This window comes from Anabrus simplex, chromosome 1 (genome assembly GCF_040414725.1).
Source record: "Anabrus simplex isolate iqAnaSimp1 chromosome 1, ASM4041472v1, whole genome shotgun sequence".
NCBI classification, from domain to species: domain Eukaryota; kingdom Metazoa; phylum Arthropoda; class Insecta; order Orthoptera; family Tettigoniidae; genus Anabrus; species Anabrus simplex.
Genome location: NC_090265.1, coordinates 979,435,172 through 979,449,836, shown reverse-complemented (window position 1 = coordinate 979,449,836; position 14,665 = coordinate 979,435,172). Strand labels below are relative to the sequence as shown.

General features: G+C 37.5%; 1 protein-coding gene across 4 annotated transcripts in view; it reads left to right on the top strand.

Annotated features, from left to right (window-relative positions):
- The window catches only part of bbc (choline/ethanolaminephosphotransferase 1 bbc), a 263,240-nt gene that overhangs the window by 185,699 nt on the left and 62,876 nt on the right, over window positions 1-14,665 (top strand). For all 4 annotated transcript variants that reach the window (XM_067136823.2, XM_067136822.2, XM_067136821.2 and 1 more), the window contains one exon: window positions 10,149-10,275. In XM_067136823.2, the coding sequence (XP_066992924.2) occupies window positions 10,149-10,275 (127 nt within the window). The remainder of the gene's footprint in view (window positions 1-10,148; window positions 10,276-14,665) is intronic.

Sequence of the window (14,665 nt, the reverse complement as noted above, 5' to 3'; positions counted from 1 at the left end):
ATATATATGGACCATTTAGAGCAAAACAAAATAAAAACAAACATAGAAGGACTTTTGTTGGATCAGGTATGTAGATGACTCTTTTGTCATAATAGATAGTAAAAAAAAAAAGTGAAAAAATTCTAAATTTCTTAAGTAATATTGACCCAAATATAAAATTTACGAAAGAAGACGAAAGCAACAACTCAGTAAACTTCTTAGATATTAATGTAACACGGATAGGAGTTAGGTTCGAATTTCAAATATTTAGAAAACCATTATACACTCCTTTAACGATAAAAAATGATTCACTCCATCCAAAATCACATAAGCAAGCGGCTTTTTTCAGTTTGGTTTGTAGAGCCTTTAAAATTCCCCTCTCAGATACTAACTTAAGAAAAGAGCTCAAATTTATAAAAGATCTGGCCTCAATTAATGGTTACAAAATAAATATGATCAATCGGATTATCAATAAAGTAAAACAAAAGTTAGCAACTACCAAAAAAAAAACTAAGAAGTCTAAAATCGCAACATTTACATTCACTAATGCAGCCATTTATCAAATAACTAATCCTATAAAAAAACTAGTTAATATAGCGTTCAAGACACAAAACACAAACAGAATCATTTTTTTCAACCACAATAGTATAAATTCTAACAATAACCCTTATCTAAATTCTGGCATCTATAGATTAACATGTGTGGAGTGTAAATGTTCTTATGTTGGCCAAACTGGCCGTACCTTTCTCACAAGATACTTAGAACATGTTAACGCTGCAAAACACAACAAACATTCTGCGATGAGTGCTCACCTGAAAGAATCAGGCCACCATTTTACAACTACAGAAAAAGACCTAAAAATTATCAAAAAGATAGAAAAGGGAAAATTAATGACAGAATTAGAAAATATCTATATCCATTTAGACCAGCATTTCAATAAAGAAAAATTTAAATGATGAAATCGAAATAAGAAATCTTTTACACGAACAATTACCTAAACTTTTACAAATGCTTAATCTAGAAAAAAGCAGTTTTGCAAAAGTTTTCATCCCCGAAACAAATAATAATCATGGAACATTAAAGAACACAACACCTCCCTGCGACCCCACTAGACATTCTCCTTCCAAAACCACACCTACTAACAGTTCTCCTCCTACCCCTACTCCTTCCCCTCAACTCCTATTACCTCACTCATACAACACAAGGAGTAAACTCGGAACAGCAAGCAGTCGCCATACAACCTTAGTTAACACCAAACTGTCCAACGACCGTTGGAGGGGTAAGTAAAGTTCGAGAAGTCAACAGCACTCGCTGTCGTCAAATGACAACAAGTATTTAAATTTCATGAAGATCAATATTATCCTGTTACAAATACAATTATCAAATTGACGAGATGTTTGAATCTTTATAGACTCTTATCCTTAAGGGATATAAAACTTTCTCCAGACCTCATTGCAAGGAAATTTTCAAATTTATTTATTATTCTTTATTTAATCTCCAAAGTACTGTGAACCCTATTTTACCATAAGGTATGTGAGGGTAAAAAAAATTTTCAAATTTAGTTCTTAAAATTGAATTCCAAGTCTTTCTAATGTGTTAGACATGCTACTTGTTTTAAGTATTTTAGAATAACTCATTCTACCACAATTTTAATGTGTCTTTCCTACTAAACCCAAGTTATTAAGACATGTCACCAAAGATTCTGGATTTTATGATACTCGTAAATTAAGTTTGAGTTTATGAAATAATGGTTTAATAGTCTTGAGTCATTGTTTACAAACGTAACCATTCTTCGAGATTCAGATTTGGTTGATACTGTCACAGGTTCAATTATCAAATCGACGAGATCTTTGAATCTTTATAGACTCTTATCCTTAAGGGATATAAAACTTTTTACCAAATCTCATTACAAAGAAACTTTCAAATTTAGTTCTTTGAATTTCACCTATTTCAAAGATGTTAAACATGGTACTTGTTTTAAGTTTTTTAGAATAACTCATTCTACCACAATTTTAATGTGTCTTTCCTACTAAACCCAAGTTATTAAGACATGTCACCAAAGATTCTGGATTTTATGATACTCGTAAATTAAGTTTGAGTTTATGAAATAATGGTTTAATAGTCTTGAGTCATTGTTTACAAACGTAACCATTCTTCGAGATTCAGATTTGGTTGATACTGTCACAGGTTCAATTATCAAATCGACGAGATCTTTGAATCTTTATAGACTCTTATCCTTAAGGGATATAAAACTTTTTACCAAATCTCATTACAAAGAAACTTTCAAATTTAGTTCTTTGAATTTCACCTATTTCAAAGATGTTAAACATGGTACTTGTTTTAAGTTTTTTAGAATAACTCATTCTACCACAATTTTAATGTATATCTCCTACTAAGCCCATGTTATTAAGGCATGATCAAGGTTTATGTATTTTATGATATTCTAATAGAGTAGATTTAAGTTTGTGAAAAAATGTTTCAATAGTTCTGGAGTCATTGTTTACTAACATCACCATTTTTCGAGATTCAGATCTGGCTGATGATGCTCTGTAACAGAGCGAAACATGTCCCACAAATAACTTGTCAACTAATGAAGATATTTTAAATGTGACAACATTATAATGTATGGAACAGGTGGATTAGAATAAAAACTCCGTTATTACAAATAACTATACTGTTTGTACGAGGCGCGTTTGTGTCTGTGGATGAAAACAGTCTTGTTTTATGCTATTAGCTGTATGTGTGGGTTTTCTATGAATTATATACTATAATGAAAAAGGTAATCTGCTTATTGTTATATGTAGAAAATTTATTGATTTGTTAGCTTCTGTTTCAGGAGTGAATTTAATATGTGGATCAATTTTATTGAGGTTATTTAGAGTAGATGCTGCATTAAAAACTCTATCATCTAGGATCACAAATGTGTCTTCTACATACCTGGACCAAAATAATGTGTGTTTAAAAGTCATCGTTGTTATCAATAAAATTGTGTTCTAAAAAGTCTAGGTATATTTTCGCTAAGATCCCTGAGGCTGGTGTACCCATTGCCAAACCATCTTGTTAATAACTTATATTGATATTTCTGAGAAGCCTAACACAATTTTCGATTTTCTTCATCTTCATTTTAACTAACCTCAAGTCTACAAGTGAGCGATTAATCTTTCACAATTTATGCAATACCCTCTCATGCTACTTGCTCCTTCCACAATGCCCCATGATACTCCTTAGTTATCCCCTCCCCTTTTTTTCCTTTCCCTCCCACCCTCTATTAAGAGCTCATTATTCCCCACCCTTTTCTCTATTTATCGTCTCCCATACGTTTATAATACCAATATAATGGTCCGTTATTGGACATTATAAATTTTCCAGCTAACTCATTCTTGGTTGCCTGCGTTTCGCCCTCGTGTGCTAAGTTAGGCCCGTCAGTTGGGACTTAGCACACCACCCAAGACGCAAGGCTAGTGCATACCGTGGAGGCCACTGCATAGGCTATTTGAAGCCACCAGCAGTGCCAAGAAACACTATGCCTATTGAAGTTTTCATTTCCTCAGCAGTGGTGTCCTTCCAGTCACTGACCTTTTCCACATGCTTTCAAACAGAACATACCTTGAATAAACATTTCATTCTTCAGCAAAATATTTTAAAAATGGGGGGTGGGGTGAAAAAAAGTTTAAAAAAAGTTTCGTGCCAAAACAATTCCAATTGAAGTTCATAAGCAGGTCTTGTACAATCTTGTTGTGCTGCATTCACGTACGAATACGTATGAAGACGACGTATTAAAGGTCAATAACGAGTCAAAGGACTCTCATAGGCTCTCATAGTGCATTGGCACTGCTGGTGGCTTCAAATAGCCTATGCAGTGGCCTCCACGGTATGCACTAGCCTTGCATCTTGGGTGGTGTGCTAAGTCCCAACTGACAAGCCTAACTTAGCACACGAGGGCGAAACGCAGACAACCAAGAATGAGTTAGCTGGAAAATTTATAATGTCCAATAACGTACCATTATATTGGTATTATAAATTTACTCATTCAGGACAAATATTTTAGGTTCCCTATGGGAATCAACATCTGCATCATCCCATACGTTTATCAATCACCACAGCAAGCTGTTCAAGTTGAGCCTCATATCGTAATTCTTTCAAATTTTCTTCCTATTTTAAAAATATTTTTTATTTGGTTTGATTCGTTTTTTAATGATTCAAATTCTCTTTAAGATTTATAAATCCGCTTTGAATTTCTGAAATTAAGTCCTTCACTGTATTCCTAAGACTTCAGTTACATAGTTTTCCACTCTTCGGCCGAAAAAACACAAATGTCTATAAGACCTTGCCTAGCAACAACTATACATAACTGCATATCACAAGTTCAGTTTCATAACGAGTTATCCTTCAAGTTTTCATCTTAGAACAAGTCCTTTGACTCGTTATTGACCTTTAATACGTCGTCTTCATACGTATTCGTACGTGAATGCAGCACAACAAGATTGTACAAGACCTGCTTATGAACATCAACTGGAATTGCTTTGACACGAAATAGTGTTAATTATCCTACGTACTCTTTTTGACTGTGATCATTGTATTATGTATTTTTAGCACTTTATGATTTAATTTTTGCTTTGCTTTGCTTATTGGCTGATGACACTTCAAATGTGTTGAATCCGGTCCCAAATGAACAGGTTGTAACTTGTATTTGGTTCAACTTAATAATAGAATATTGAGAAGGTGGATCCTTCCTATTGTTTAATGTTGTATATTTCTCTATTGTAGGGAACAATCATGAACTTTTTAACTTTAAATGAATTTGGAAAACAATAAATTAAATAATGTTTCTTCCAACAGTCATTTATACAGTTAACACATTGCTGTCCGGCCCATCTGACGTGTAACTGTTCCCTGTGGCCTGAAGGTTTTGGCAGAGACATGGAGTTATTGCGGGGTATCATAATTTAATAATTTTAGGTTCATTCACAGTTATATCTGTCCTCTTTAAAGTTTTTCGTGAGATTTTATATTTTGGTTCATTCTGGTATTGATATCTGTTTGATTCCTCCGCCATATATGCCAACAAATCATTACAAATGAGCAATTTGACATCACAACCTATATTTTCAGGTTCACTCGGCAAAATTTTAACGCCAGGCGTCCACGAGAAAGACTCCAAAAACAGTATAATATCCTGTTAGGCCACTCACTGCCAGAAATAGGGAGAATATTATCAACAGTACTTACATCTAGACCATCTTTGCTATCTGAAGCATCAGGTCATTGCTCACATGGTGCAATAAACGTGTCATTCAACGCATCACTTCCACATAAATGCATTACACTAGCACTAGAATTATCATTAGACAATTCATTTTCACTCTCCTCACAATCACGGGAAACATATGACAAATTATCAGCGTATAATTCATGTATAATATCACCAGGAGTCAGTCCACTGTTTTTGTTTACCGGGACTGCCTTTTTTGTTTACTAGCATTGACGGATACACGGAAGATATTCGAAGGCAAAAACAAATGCAACTGACGCACTAAAACGGGCAAAACCAGTACTAAAAGAAGCGTAGTTTTTCTACCATTTAGGCACATCAACGATAATCTCCAAATAGTTCCTCAATAACCGTTAGATGGCATCAGAAGACAGACTTGCACAAACACGTATTTATACGTGATCGGCTGCAGAGCACCGTGCTTGGAAACACGTATTGATACGTGAGCGGACAGCATTGTGTTAAGGTGTACTAACCCATTAAGAAACACTATGCCTATTGAAGTTTTTATTTCCTCAGCAGTGGTGTCCTTCCAGTCACTGACCTTTTCCACATGCTTTCAAACAGAACATACCTTGAATAAACATTTCATTCTTCAGCAAAATATTTTAAAAATGGGGGGTGGGGTGAAAAAAAGTTAATAAAAGGAGCTATAAGGAGTAGACTGTGGTTTGATTATTTTTTAACCCTCTATTGCCCGAGAACTGAATTTTTGGTACTGCAGAAGGTGGAGTAGGAAGCCATTTACTTGCAGTGTCAGCTGCCAATACCCCTCACGATTGCAGAGATTCATCATCTAGAACAATGAGTTGTTTTCCTTCATGTGACAATGAAGGAACATCAGCACTACCTTTAATATTCCCAATTGTTTATTCCTCATCCAAACTTTCCGACTGGCCGTGCGGTTAGGAGCGCGCAGCTGTGAGCTTGCATCTGGGAGATGGTGGGTTCGAATCCCACTGTTGGCAGCCCTGAAGATGGTTTTCCGTGGTTTCCCATTTTCACACCAGGCAAATGCTGGGGCTGTACCTTAATTAAGGCCACGGTCACTTCCTTCCCATTCCTAGACCTTTCCTGTCCCATCGTCACCATAAGACCTATCTTGTCGGTGTGACGTAAAGCAGATAGCAAAGAAAACAAATGCAGCGTCTGATCTTGCATTGAAGTTGTCTTTCTGCTCAAAGATCCCAAAAAGAATGACGACATATGATGAAACCTGTGAAGAGGAAATACCCAGGAATTGAAATACACATGTGCAGATGTGGCTACAGATGAACCTGCTAGTAGATTGGACTTGCACGATGTGCGGGATGACAGAGAGTCTTTCTTACCATGCGGGAAACCTGCAATTCAGATTTTCTAGCAATTGTCTCATGATGCAATAGGCTCGTGCTCCACACATGCTTGTAAACTAGCTTCACACACCCAGTGCATTGAACATGTTAAAAAACTCCTGCTGGACAAAATTCTGACTTCCTGGTGGCCCCCAGAATCTGTGATAAATATGAAGGGACATTAAACGTTGTTACTGCAGCTTTCGTTGTAGATCAGTGGTGGAGTGCCAGCCTCCAGTCTATTCGGCACTCTATCATACGATGTCAGCATATAAAAGACTTCAGGTGACAGACATGTTTGGTGTTAACAAAACAACATTAAAAACTCAGCCATGGTTCACCCAATATAAGTCTGTTTCTCTGCCATCTGGTAGAGCAAAACAGAATACTGAAATTGTCATGCAGGTAGTCTAGATGGCATCAGATCAAACGCCTGCACACCGTTGCTTTGGCCATACAGTTATTATTAATATTATTTGTCATATAACTAAAGTTTTTGCAGTCTTTCCACATGCATCAAGGAACATGACATATGCATTTGACTTAACCAGCCAGATAAGTCGGCGTTAACAGATCATTCCTTGTCATCCAGCCACAACATCATGTTCAAAGATACTGAAGCTCGAGTGAAACGGTGAAACACAATGGTTCTAGGTGTCGTGACCTGCCTGTCGTATGAGACGTTTTAGTGGTTGGTCACTGGCCGTTGAAGTTGGCGTATTACCTTTCCTGCCGAGCGGTCATGTAGGGAGGTAATTAGTAGGTGCGTACTTGGTCCCGGAACTTCCGAAATAAAAAGATCAAATAAAAGCTACTGTCGTTTATTAATCAGGACGAAGACAACTACTTTGTACAAGTTATATACAAGTTTTCACTACGTTGGTCTGAAGGGAGCTTGCTTACTAGCCTACTGCTATGCGCTAAAATCGAACTCTGCCTTGTGGCACTTTACGTACAACTGCGTCTAGTTCACTGTCAAGAGGGCATGAACGACTGATCGAGAGCGTCCTTCTGCCACCTTGATTTTAGGTTTTATCTACTCTCACTCAAGCAAAGGTCAGTGCCTTCCCACTACCTTAGGGGCTGGACTGTGGGCGTTACTTAGCCATTCGTCCTGTTAAGTGGCGCCCTGCAGATACTCATGAGCTATTCGCCCTAGTAAGTGCTGCCCTCTGGATACTAATATCTCTACCTCCTTCTCTGCACTTTTGTCTCTATGTCTTAGGCTAGAGGACAACTGCACTGGGGATGCTGGTTTTGATCCTTTTGTCAGTCAGACCGAGTACATTTGCACGGACTGCTTAGACACTGGTTTGTCAATAACAAACATCCACTTTCTTGAACAGGTTATTGCAGGCACGTGAGGCAAGCTCTCCGCCTTGACTAAGACTCTTCCTTATTCTGATTTACCGAAACATTTCTCCTTCATTCCAATTATTAAAATACACTGACTGACAGAGCAAATGCAACACCAAGAAGGAGTGGTCAGAACTTTATGCCAATTGCAGGGTAGACTGACGTCACTGAGGTATGCTCATGATGTGAAATGCGCCACTGTGCTGCGCACGTAGTGAACGATAAATGGGACACGGTGTTGGCGAATGGCCCACTTCGTACCGTGATTTCTCAGCTGACAGTCATTGTAGAACGTGTTGTCGTGTGCCACAGGACACGTGTATAGCTAAGAATGCCAGGCCGCCGTCAGCGGAGGCATTTCCAGCAGACAGACGACTTTACAAGGGGTATGGTGATCGGGCTGAGAAGGGCAGGTTGGTCGCTTCGTCAAATTCCAGCCGATACCCATAGGGATGTGTCCACGGTGCAGCGCCTGTGGCGAAGATGGTTGGCGCAGGGACATGTGGCACGTGCGAGGGGTCCAGGCGCAGCCCGAGTGACGTCAGCACGCGAGGATCGGCGCATCCGCCGCCAAGCGGTGGTAGCCCCGCACGCCACGTCAACCGCCATTCTTCAGCATGTGCAAGACACCCTGGCTGTTCCAATATCGACCAGAACAATTTCCCGTCGATTGGTTGAAGGAGGCCTGCACTCCCGGCGTCCGCTCAGAAGACTACCATTGACTCCACAGCATAGACGTGCACGCCTGGCATGGTGCCGGGCTAGAGCAACTTGGATGAGGGAATGGCGGAACGTCGTGTTCTCCGATGAGTCACGCTTCTGTTCTGTCAGTGATAGTCACGGCAGACGAGTGTGGCGTCGGCGTGGAGAAAGGTCAAATCCGGCAGTAACTGTGGAGCGCCCTACCGCTAGACAACGCGGCATCATGGTTTGGGGCGCTATTGCGTATGATTCCACGTCACCTCTAGTGCGTATTCAAGGCACGTTAAATGCCCACCGCTACGTGCAGCATGTGCTGCGGCCGGTGGCACTCCCATACCTTCAGGGGCTGCCCAATGCTCTGTTTCAGCAGGATAATGCCCGCCCACACACTGCTCGCATCTCCCAACAGGCTCTACGAGGTGTACAGATGCTTCCGTGGCCAGCGTACTCTCCGGATCTCTCACCAATCGAACACTTGTGGGATCTCATTGGACGCCGTTTGCAAACTCTGCCCCAGCCTCGTACGGACGACCAACTGTGGCAAATGGTTGACAGAGAATGGAGAACCATCCCTCAGGACACCATCCGCACTCTTATTGACTCTGTACCTCGACGTGTTTCTGCGTGCATCGCCGCTCGCGGTGGTCCTACATCCTACTGAGTCGATGCCGTGCGCATTGTGTAACCTGCATATCGGTTTGAAATAAACATCAATTATTTGTCCGTGCCGTCTCTGTTTTTCCCCCAACTTTCATCCCTTTCGAACCACTCCTTCTTGGTGTTGCATTTGATCTGTCAGTCAGTGTATAATAGAATTAACATACTGTTACAGTGCCATTACAAGATGTCCCTTATTACTAACTAATGTTCGTATACTGGTTTAGTCCTCTTTGTTACCCTGGGACAGAGTCCCGGCTTCCGTTTATCTGATAGTCCACCGGTTCGAACCTCGGGGAGGTCAGTATACACGGCATAGGTTTGTAAGAGAAACAATAGAAATATGAAAACATCTTCATAATATCAATAGATTTGCAGGTTACATCCTTAGCATAGCTTGATTGCCAGTAATTGCTTCGCTTAGAGATCAACAATAGTTCACAGCACAGAGAGCTCATCATGACAATCAGCGCTATTTCATTAGTCAGTTGTCCTGATGAAAATTGACATAGGTTAATAGAAGCGTCGATGCCTTTTTTTTTTTTCTCCATATTTTGTATAATTTCTTCCAAGTGGTGTAGCTAAAAAAGGACATTATTATTATTATTGTTCTTATTTTCATTATTATGATAATCATCTTGCATAAATAGATTGGCATTGTTTTTATTTATCGGAGCGAAAAATGGTAACCTAGTTTGTTCCAGTGTCCTTCCTGTCCTTTCTCCCTCTCCCCTAATATTGGTATGATCTTATGGCAGAGTGAAAATTCATAGATACTTGTTTATTGAGTTGTTAAAGACAAATTATAAAGTTTTAATATTTTTTTTCTTTTCTTTCCTTCCTTGCAGATATGGGCCACATTTGATCTCATTCGATACTCCTCTCAAGTTTGTCTGGAGATCTGTGAACATCTCAAAATCCAATTATTTCGCATTCCTGTAAAATCTGCAGCTGCCCTTGTAGCAGAAAAGAATGGTACGAGTAGTTCACATATTCATGGTGGCGGGGGTGCAGGCACCAAGGCTTCAAGGAGTAAACACGCTAGAAAATCACAGCACTAGTCTTGGCAGTACTAGCTTTGTAATTAAGGAAAAACTTACATATAACAACAGTAATATTTTTAAATTTAACTTGTGGTCATGGTTCATCAGTTTGTGTTTAAAGATTTTAATTTTGTAGTTTATTATTTAGATTCATATGAAAGCCCCAGCACAAACTTATAGGAGCCGTTGTAAATATGTCTTCATTGAGTTTATTTGTGTAGTAACTTGAATTATTGGCATATTTTTCCAACTTTCCTGGCTGAGTGTTGATTGTTAAGTTACAAATTAACCATAAAGTTATAAAATTAATCCTTGAGAAGATGGCGTGAACAAATAGGAGATTGTAAAACATTCTGTTTGGCTGAAAATTGGACTGTAGGTTTGTTAGTACACATTACGAGGGTATAATAGAATCAATAGTGTGAATTAAGACAATGTGAGTGAAACACAAAACCTTCAGATTTATCTGCCTTTTTGCACTTTTTTTAAAATTTCCACTGGGGGTAAGATCAGTGTAATGTACCAAAATAACATTTCTGTTATTAAAAATACTTGGTTTTATTCATTGGGGCTAAATTGTTAAAATAGTAATTGCTTGCAATTAAATGTCAAGATTTAAAACCGTTGGCAGCATTTAGTGCTGGGGGGATATTGCAAACTGTGTGTGTTCTGACTCCACACTTTAGATCCCTAATTTTATTCATACTGCAAATTCATTGCTTTTGTCAATTTTGATGAGAACTTTATGTACAAAGTTCTGTGGAGGCAATTTACTCCTCTGTTGTCAGTGCAACAGTACTGTAAATATGGGATGTACGTATGATAGGTTGTGTAACTCACTAAAGAAATGGCAAAGAAATGAAAGCATTAATGGCAAAATTAGCATCAAGTTATTGAATTTTCATTTGTGATAATTTACCACAAGTATTCAGTATGTCTTGTTTTGTGTAATAACTGAAATGTTTTCTGCAATACTACAGTGTTCAGCATATGCCCTGTGAAAGATGTAGTGTTAGAAAACATTCTAGAAACCTTGGTGGTTTCATAACTAAATTAGAATTTCTATCCTGTAGTAGAGTACCGGTAACTAGTGTTTTATCTTAAACTTTGAGATCTGAAAGTACAATGCCAATTTGTCTCAAAATATTTTAGCTCAGCCAGAATAGTATTCTCAATTTTTTTATTGTGTAATATATAAAGCAGTATTTTAGAGAGAATATGTAATTTTACATTTTTATAGAAAGGATTTATAAAATGAAGGATTCATTGAAATATCTAAACATTCTTATGAAATTAAATGTGGTAATTTGTATTTTCAAACTTTTAGCTCAGGCATAGCATGTGACATTTGGCCCTAGAAAGTTCAATGAAATATATGATAGCTAAAATTGATATATGTAAGTTTTCCTTTTTTACAGTTCTAAGCTTTCTTACTTTAAAGGAGGAGAGATATGGAGTGTTCCTTTTTTTCCCCTCAGTCTGTGCTATGTCATATTGTTGTCAAAAGCACACGTAAAACTGCTATATTTTGGAAACCCTATTTTCTTTCTTATGATGATAGCTTTCTTAGCTTTTTGTATTCTACTTTTCATTTAATCTTAATCAGGTCTTTTATTGCTCAGCTGCATCTTGCTTACAAATTCTTTGCACTATTCAGTGAATGCTTCTTTTCCCCTACTAATTGAAAATAATATTCACGAGGTATGGAAAATATGTTGAGTTAAAGGAAAATATTGAAAATGAAGAGTAATACCATGACAAGAGAAGTTGATGCTCTTTGTATATTTATTTGTGACATAATGTATGTATTGTCCATTACAGTTTTAAATAATATGTCATCCCTCCTTTTGCTCAGCAGATCAGGAATTGGTTAGCTGCAGGCACCAGATCATGTTCTCTTTGGCTAGTATTCGTGACTGTTGTTAGTGCTGTAGAGAATGGATGTGTAAAACAGTACTTTTTAATCAAATATACATACATGAGCATTTAAAAATATATACCCAATAATCCAAGCCGATCCATCTTGTCGTATTACAACATGAGGAGCAGAAAACGCAGAATGCTCTGTTCTGAACATTTATTGTAAAAGGTTTAATGGCTGTTCTAGAACAGTATAAGACACTGTAGTTGTATGTTGTATAAAATATCCTGAAGTAAATGTTTTTAGTGTTTGATATTCAGAGGATTGTATCTATCATGTCCAGTATTTGAAGTGTTTTAAAGCATATCAGTTGATTGAACAGTTTAGAAATATAATGGGACCCTAATTTGCTGTACCAGAATACATCAAAAATATATATAAAGTTAAGTTTCTCAGGATATCTAAAGAGCATAAAATGAAAATTAGTCATCTATATCAGCTTTATGTCAATAGTATATCAGCTGCTCAACATACTTTTTCCTGTTTTCTCCTCCGACTCAGGTTACACTAATGGCACATTGGTATCGCTTGTATAAATGTCCTCACTATTCCTAGAAATATTAACTGTTACTGCTTAGCACGGGCTGTACTTCTCAGGTACTGTGGAACTTCGATTCTCGATTTTTGGAGGGACCAGGAGGTCATCAACTTTGATCAGCTAAGCTCATTGAAAAATATGCTCTAAATAACTTATCTGAACGATATTATCTAAGGCCTCTTTACTTTAAACATAACTGATTATTTTACTATCCAGATAACAATGTACATTTACTTACCCATTTTTAAGTCACAAATAAAAATCCATTTTCTGCATCACCTTACTTTGACTGCATTCCATTACTTCTGTTTTAGGTTTATTTTGATCATATACTCCTTCTCCAAGACTGTATTCATATCATTCAGCAATTTCTCCAGATCTTTTGCAGAGTCAGATAAAGTAAAATATACAAATCTTGAATTTCTGGTTTCCTCTCCTTGAACTTTGATTCTCTTTTCCAAATTATATTATATTATATTATATTATATTATATTATATTATATTATATTATATTATATTATATTATATTATATTATATTATATTATAATACTACAACAGTAGAAACCCCGCTTAACCAAAAATCGGCTTAACCGAAATGCTCTGGCAAAATTGTATTTTACTATTTTGTGTTTACCCTCTCGTCCTTAGCCGTGGATATTAGTAATTCTCTTGCTATATGTGATGAGAGCTACTAGGCGAACCCTATTTTTATATTATGACTTACACCAGAATGCACGTGTAGCATAAAACAAAAGAGTTTCTTATCCTCTAGTTCATTCCATGATACAATTTTTTCTTGAACAAGCAGGATTTTTTTTTTACAAGCGAATGGACCACTAAGGATCACGCTACAGCTTCATTTCTTTCTCTTAGTGCGGAGTTTTCTCTGTGCCCAATACTCCTTCATGCGTTCGCTGGCCTGCTTCCGTTGTTCATCTGTCCAGGCTCTTCCGGTCTTCCTAGTTCTTCCTGCGGCTTGAACACCTTCCAAATTCTTCAGTGTGTTCCTAAACGTATTCGTTTCTAACAGCTGGTCTTCCAAGATGCTTAACTTTTCCATATCCTTCTTCGTTTCCTTAATCCATGCTGTAGTGGTCTTTTTTCTCCAGATGTAATCAAATATCTGTTTGGTAAGTCTGTTTGCGTTCATTCTGTATAGATGTCCAAGAAATGCCAGCCTCCGTTTCTTCATGGTCTCCGAGATTCTTTCCACCTATTGGTGAACTTCTTTGTTACTCCAAAATATCCATCTGCTTTCAGTTTGGACAGCTCCCATAATTTTTCTGAAGATTCTTCTTTCCAGGACCTCTAGCTTCTCCAGCTTGTAGTTCAGGAATAATAATAATAATAATAATAATAATAATAATAATAATAATAATAATAATAATAATAATAATAATTGTTGTTGATGTTGCTGTCGTCGTATTATTCATCATGAAGATTATGCAGACTGTTGGTAACATTGCTTCAGTTGCGGGAGTTTCATCTTGTTTACTGTCACAGGTTATGATTTTCATTTTCGTGTTGACGTATAACTAATATAATGGAGTTAGAGGGATGTTCCACCATTCAACACAATGTAAAATATTTGAAATTTCAATAGAGGGAATAAATGTCAATTTCAATAAATTTCAAATATCTTACATTGTGTTGAATGGTAGCACATCCCTCTAACTCTATCTTGTTTACTGCTCGGACTATACTGCAGTTTCTGTTAGGAAACCAGGGAAGTCCATTGACCCTTCTCCATTCATATTTTTCTTTCATGCAAGGTCGTTCCACTGGCCTTGCAGTTCTATACTGTAGTTCCAATGCTTTCCTTACCCCAATTCAACATGAACTACCTGCTCATAATGGCATTG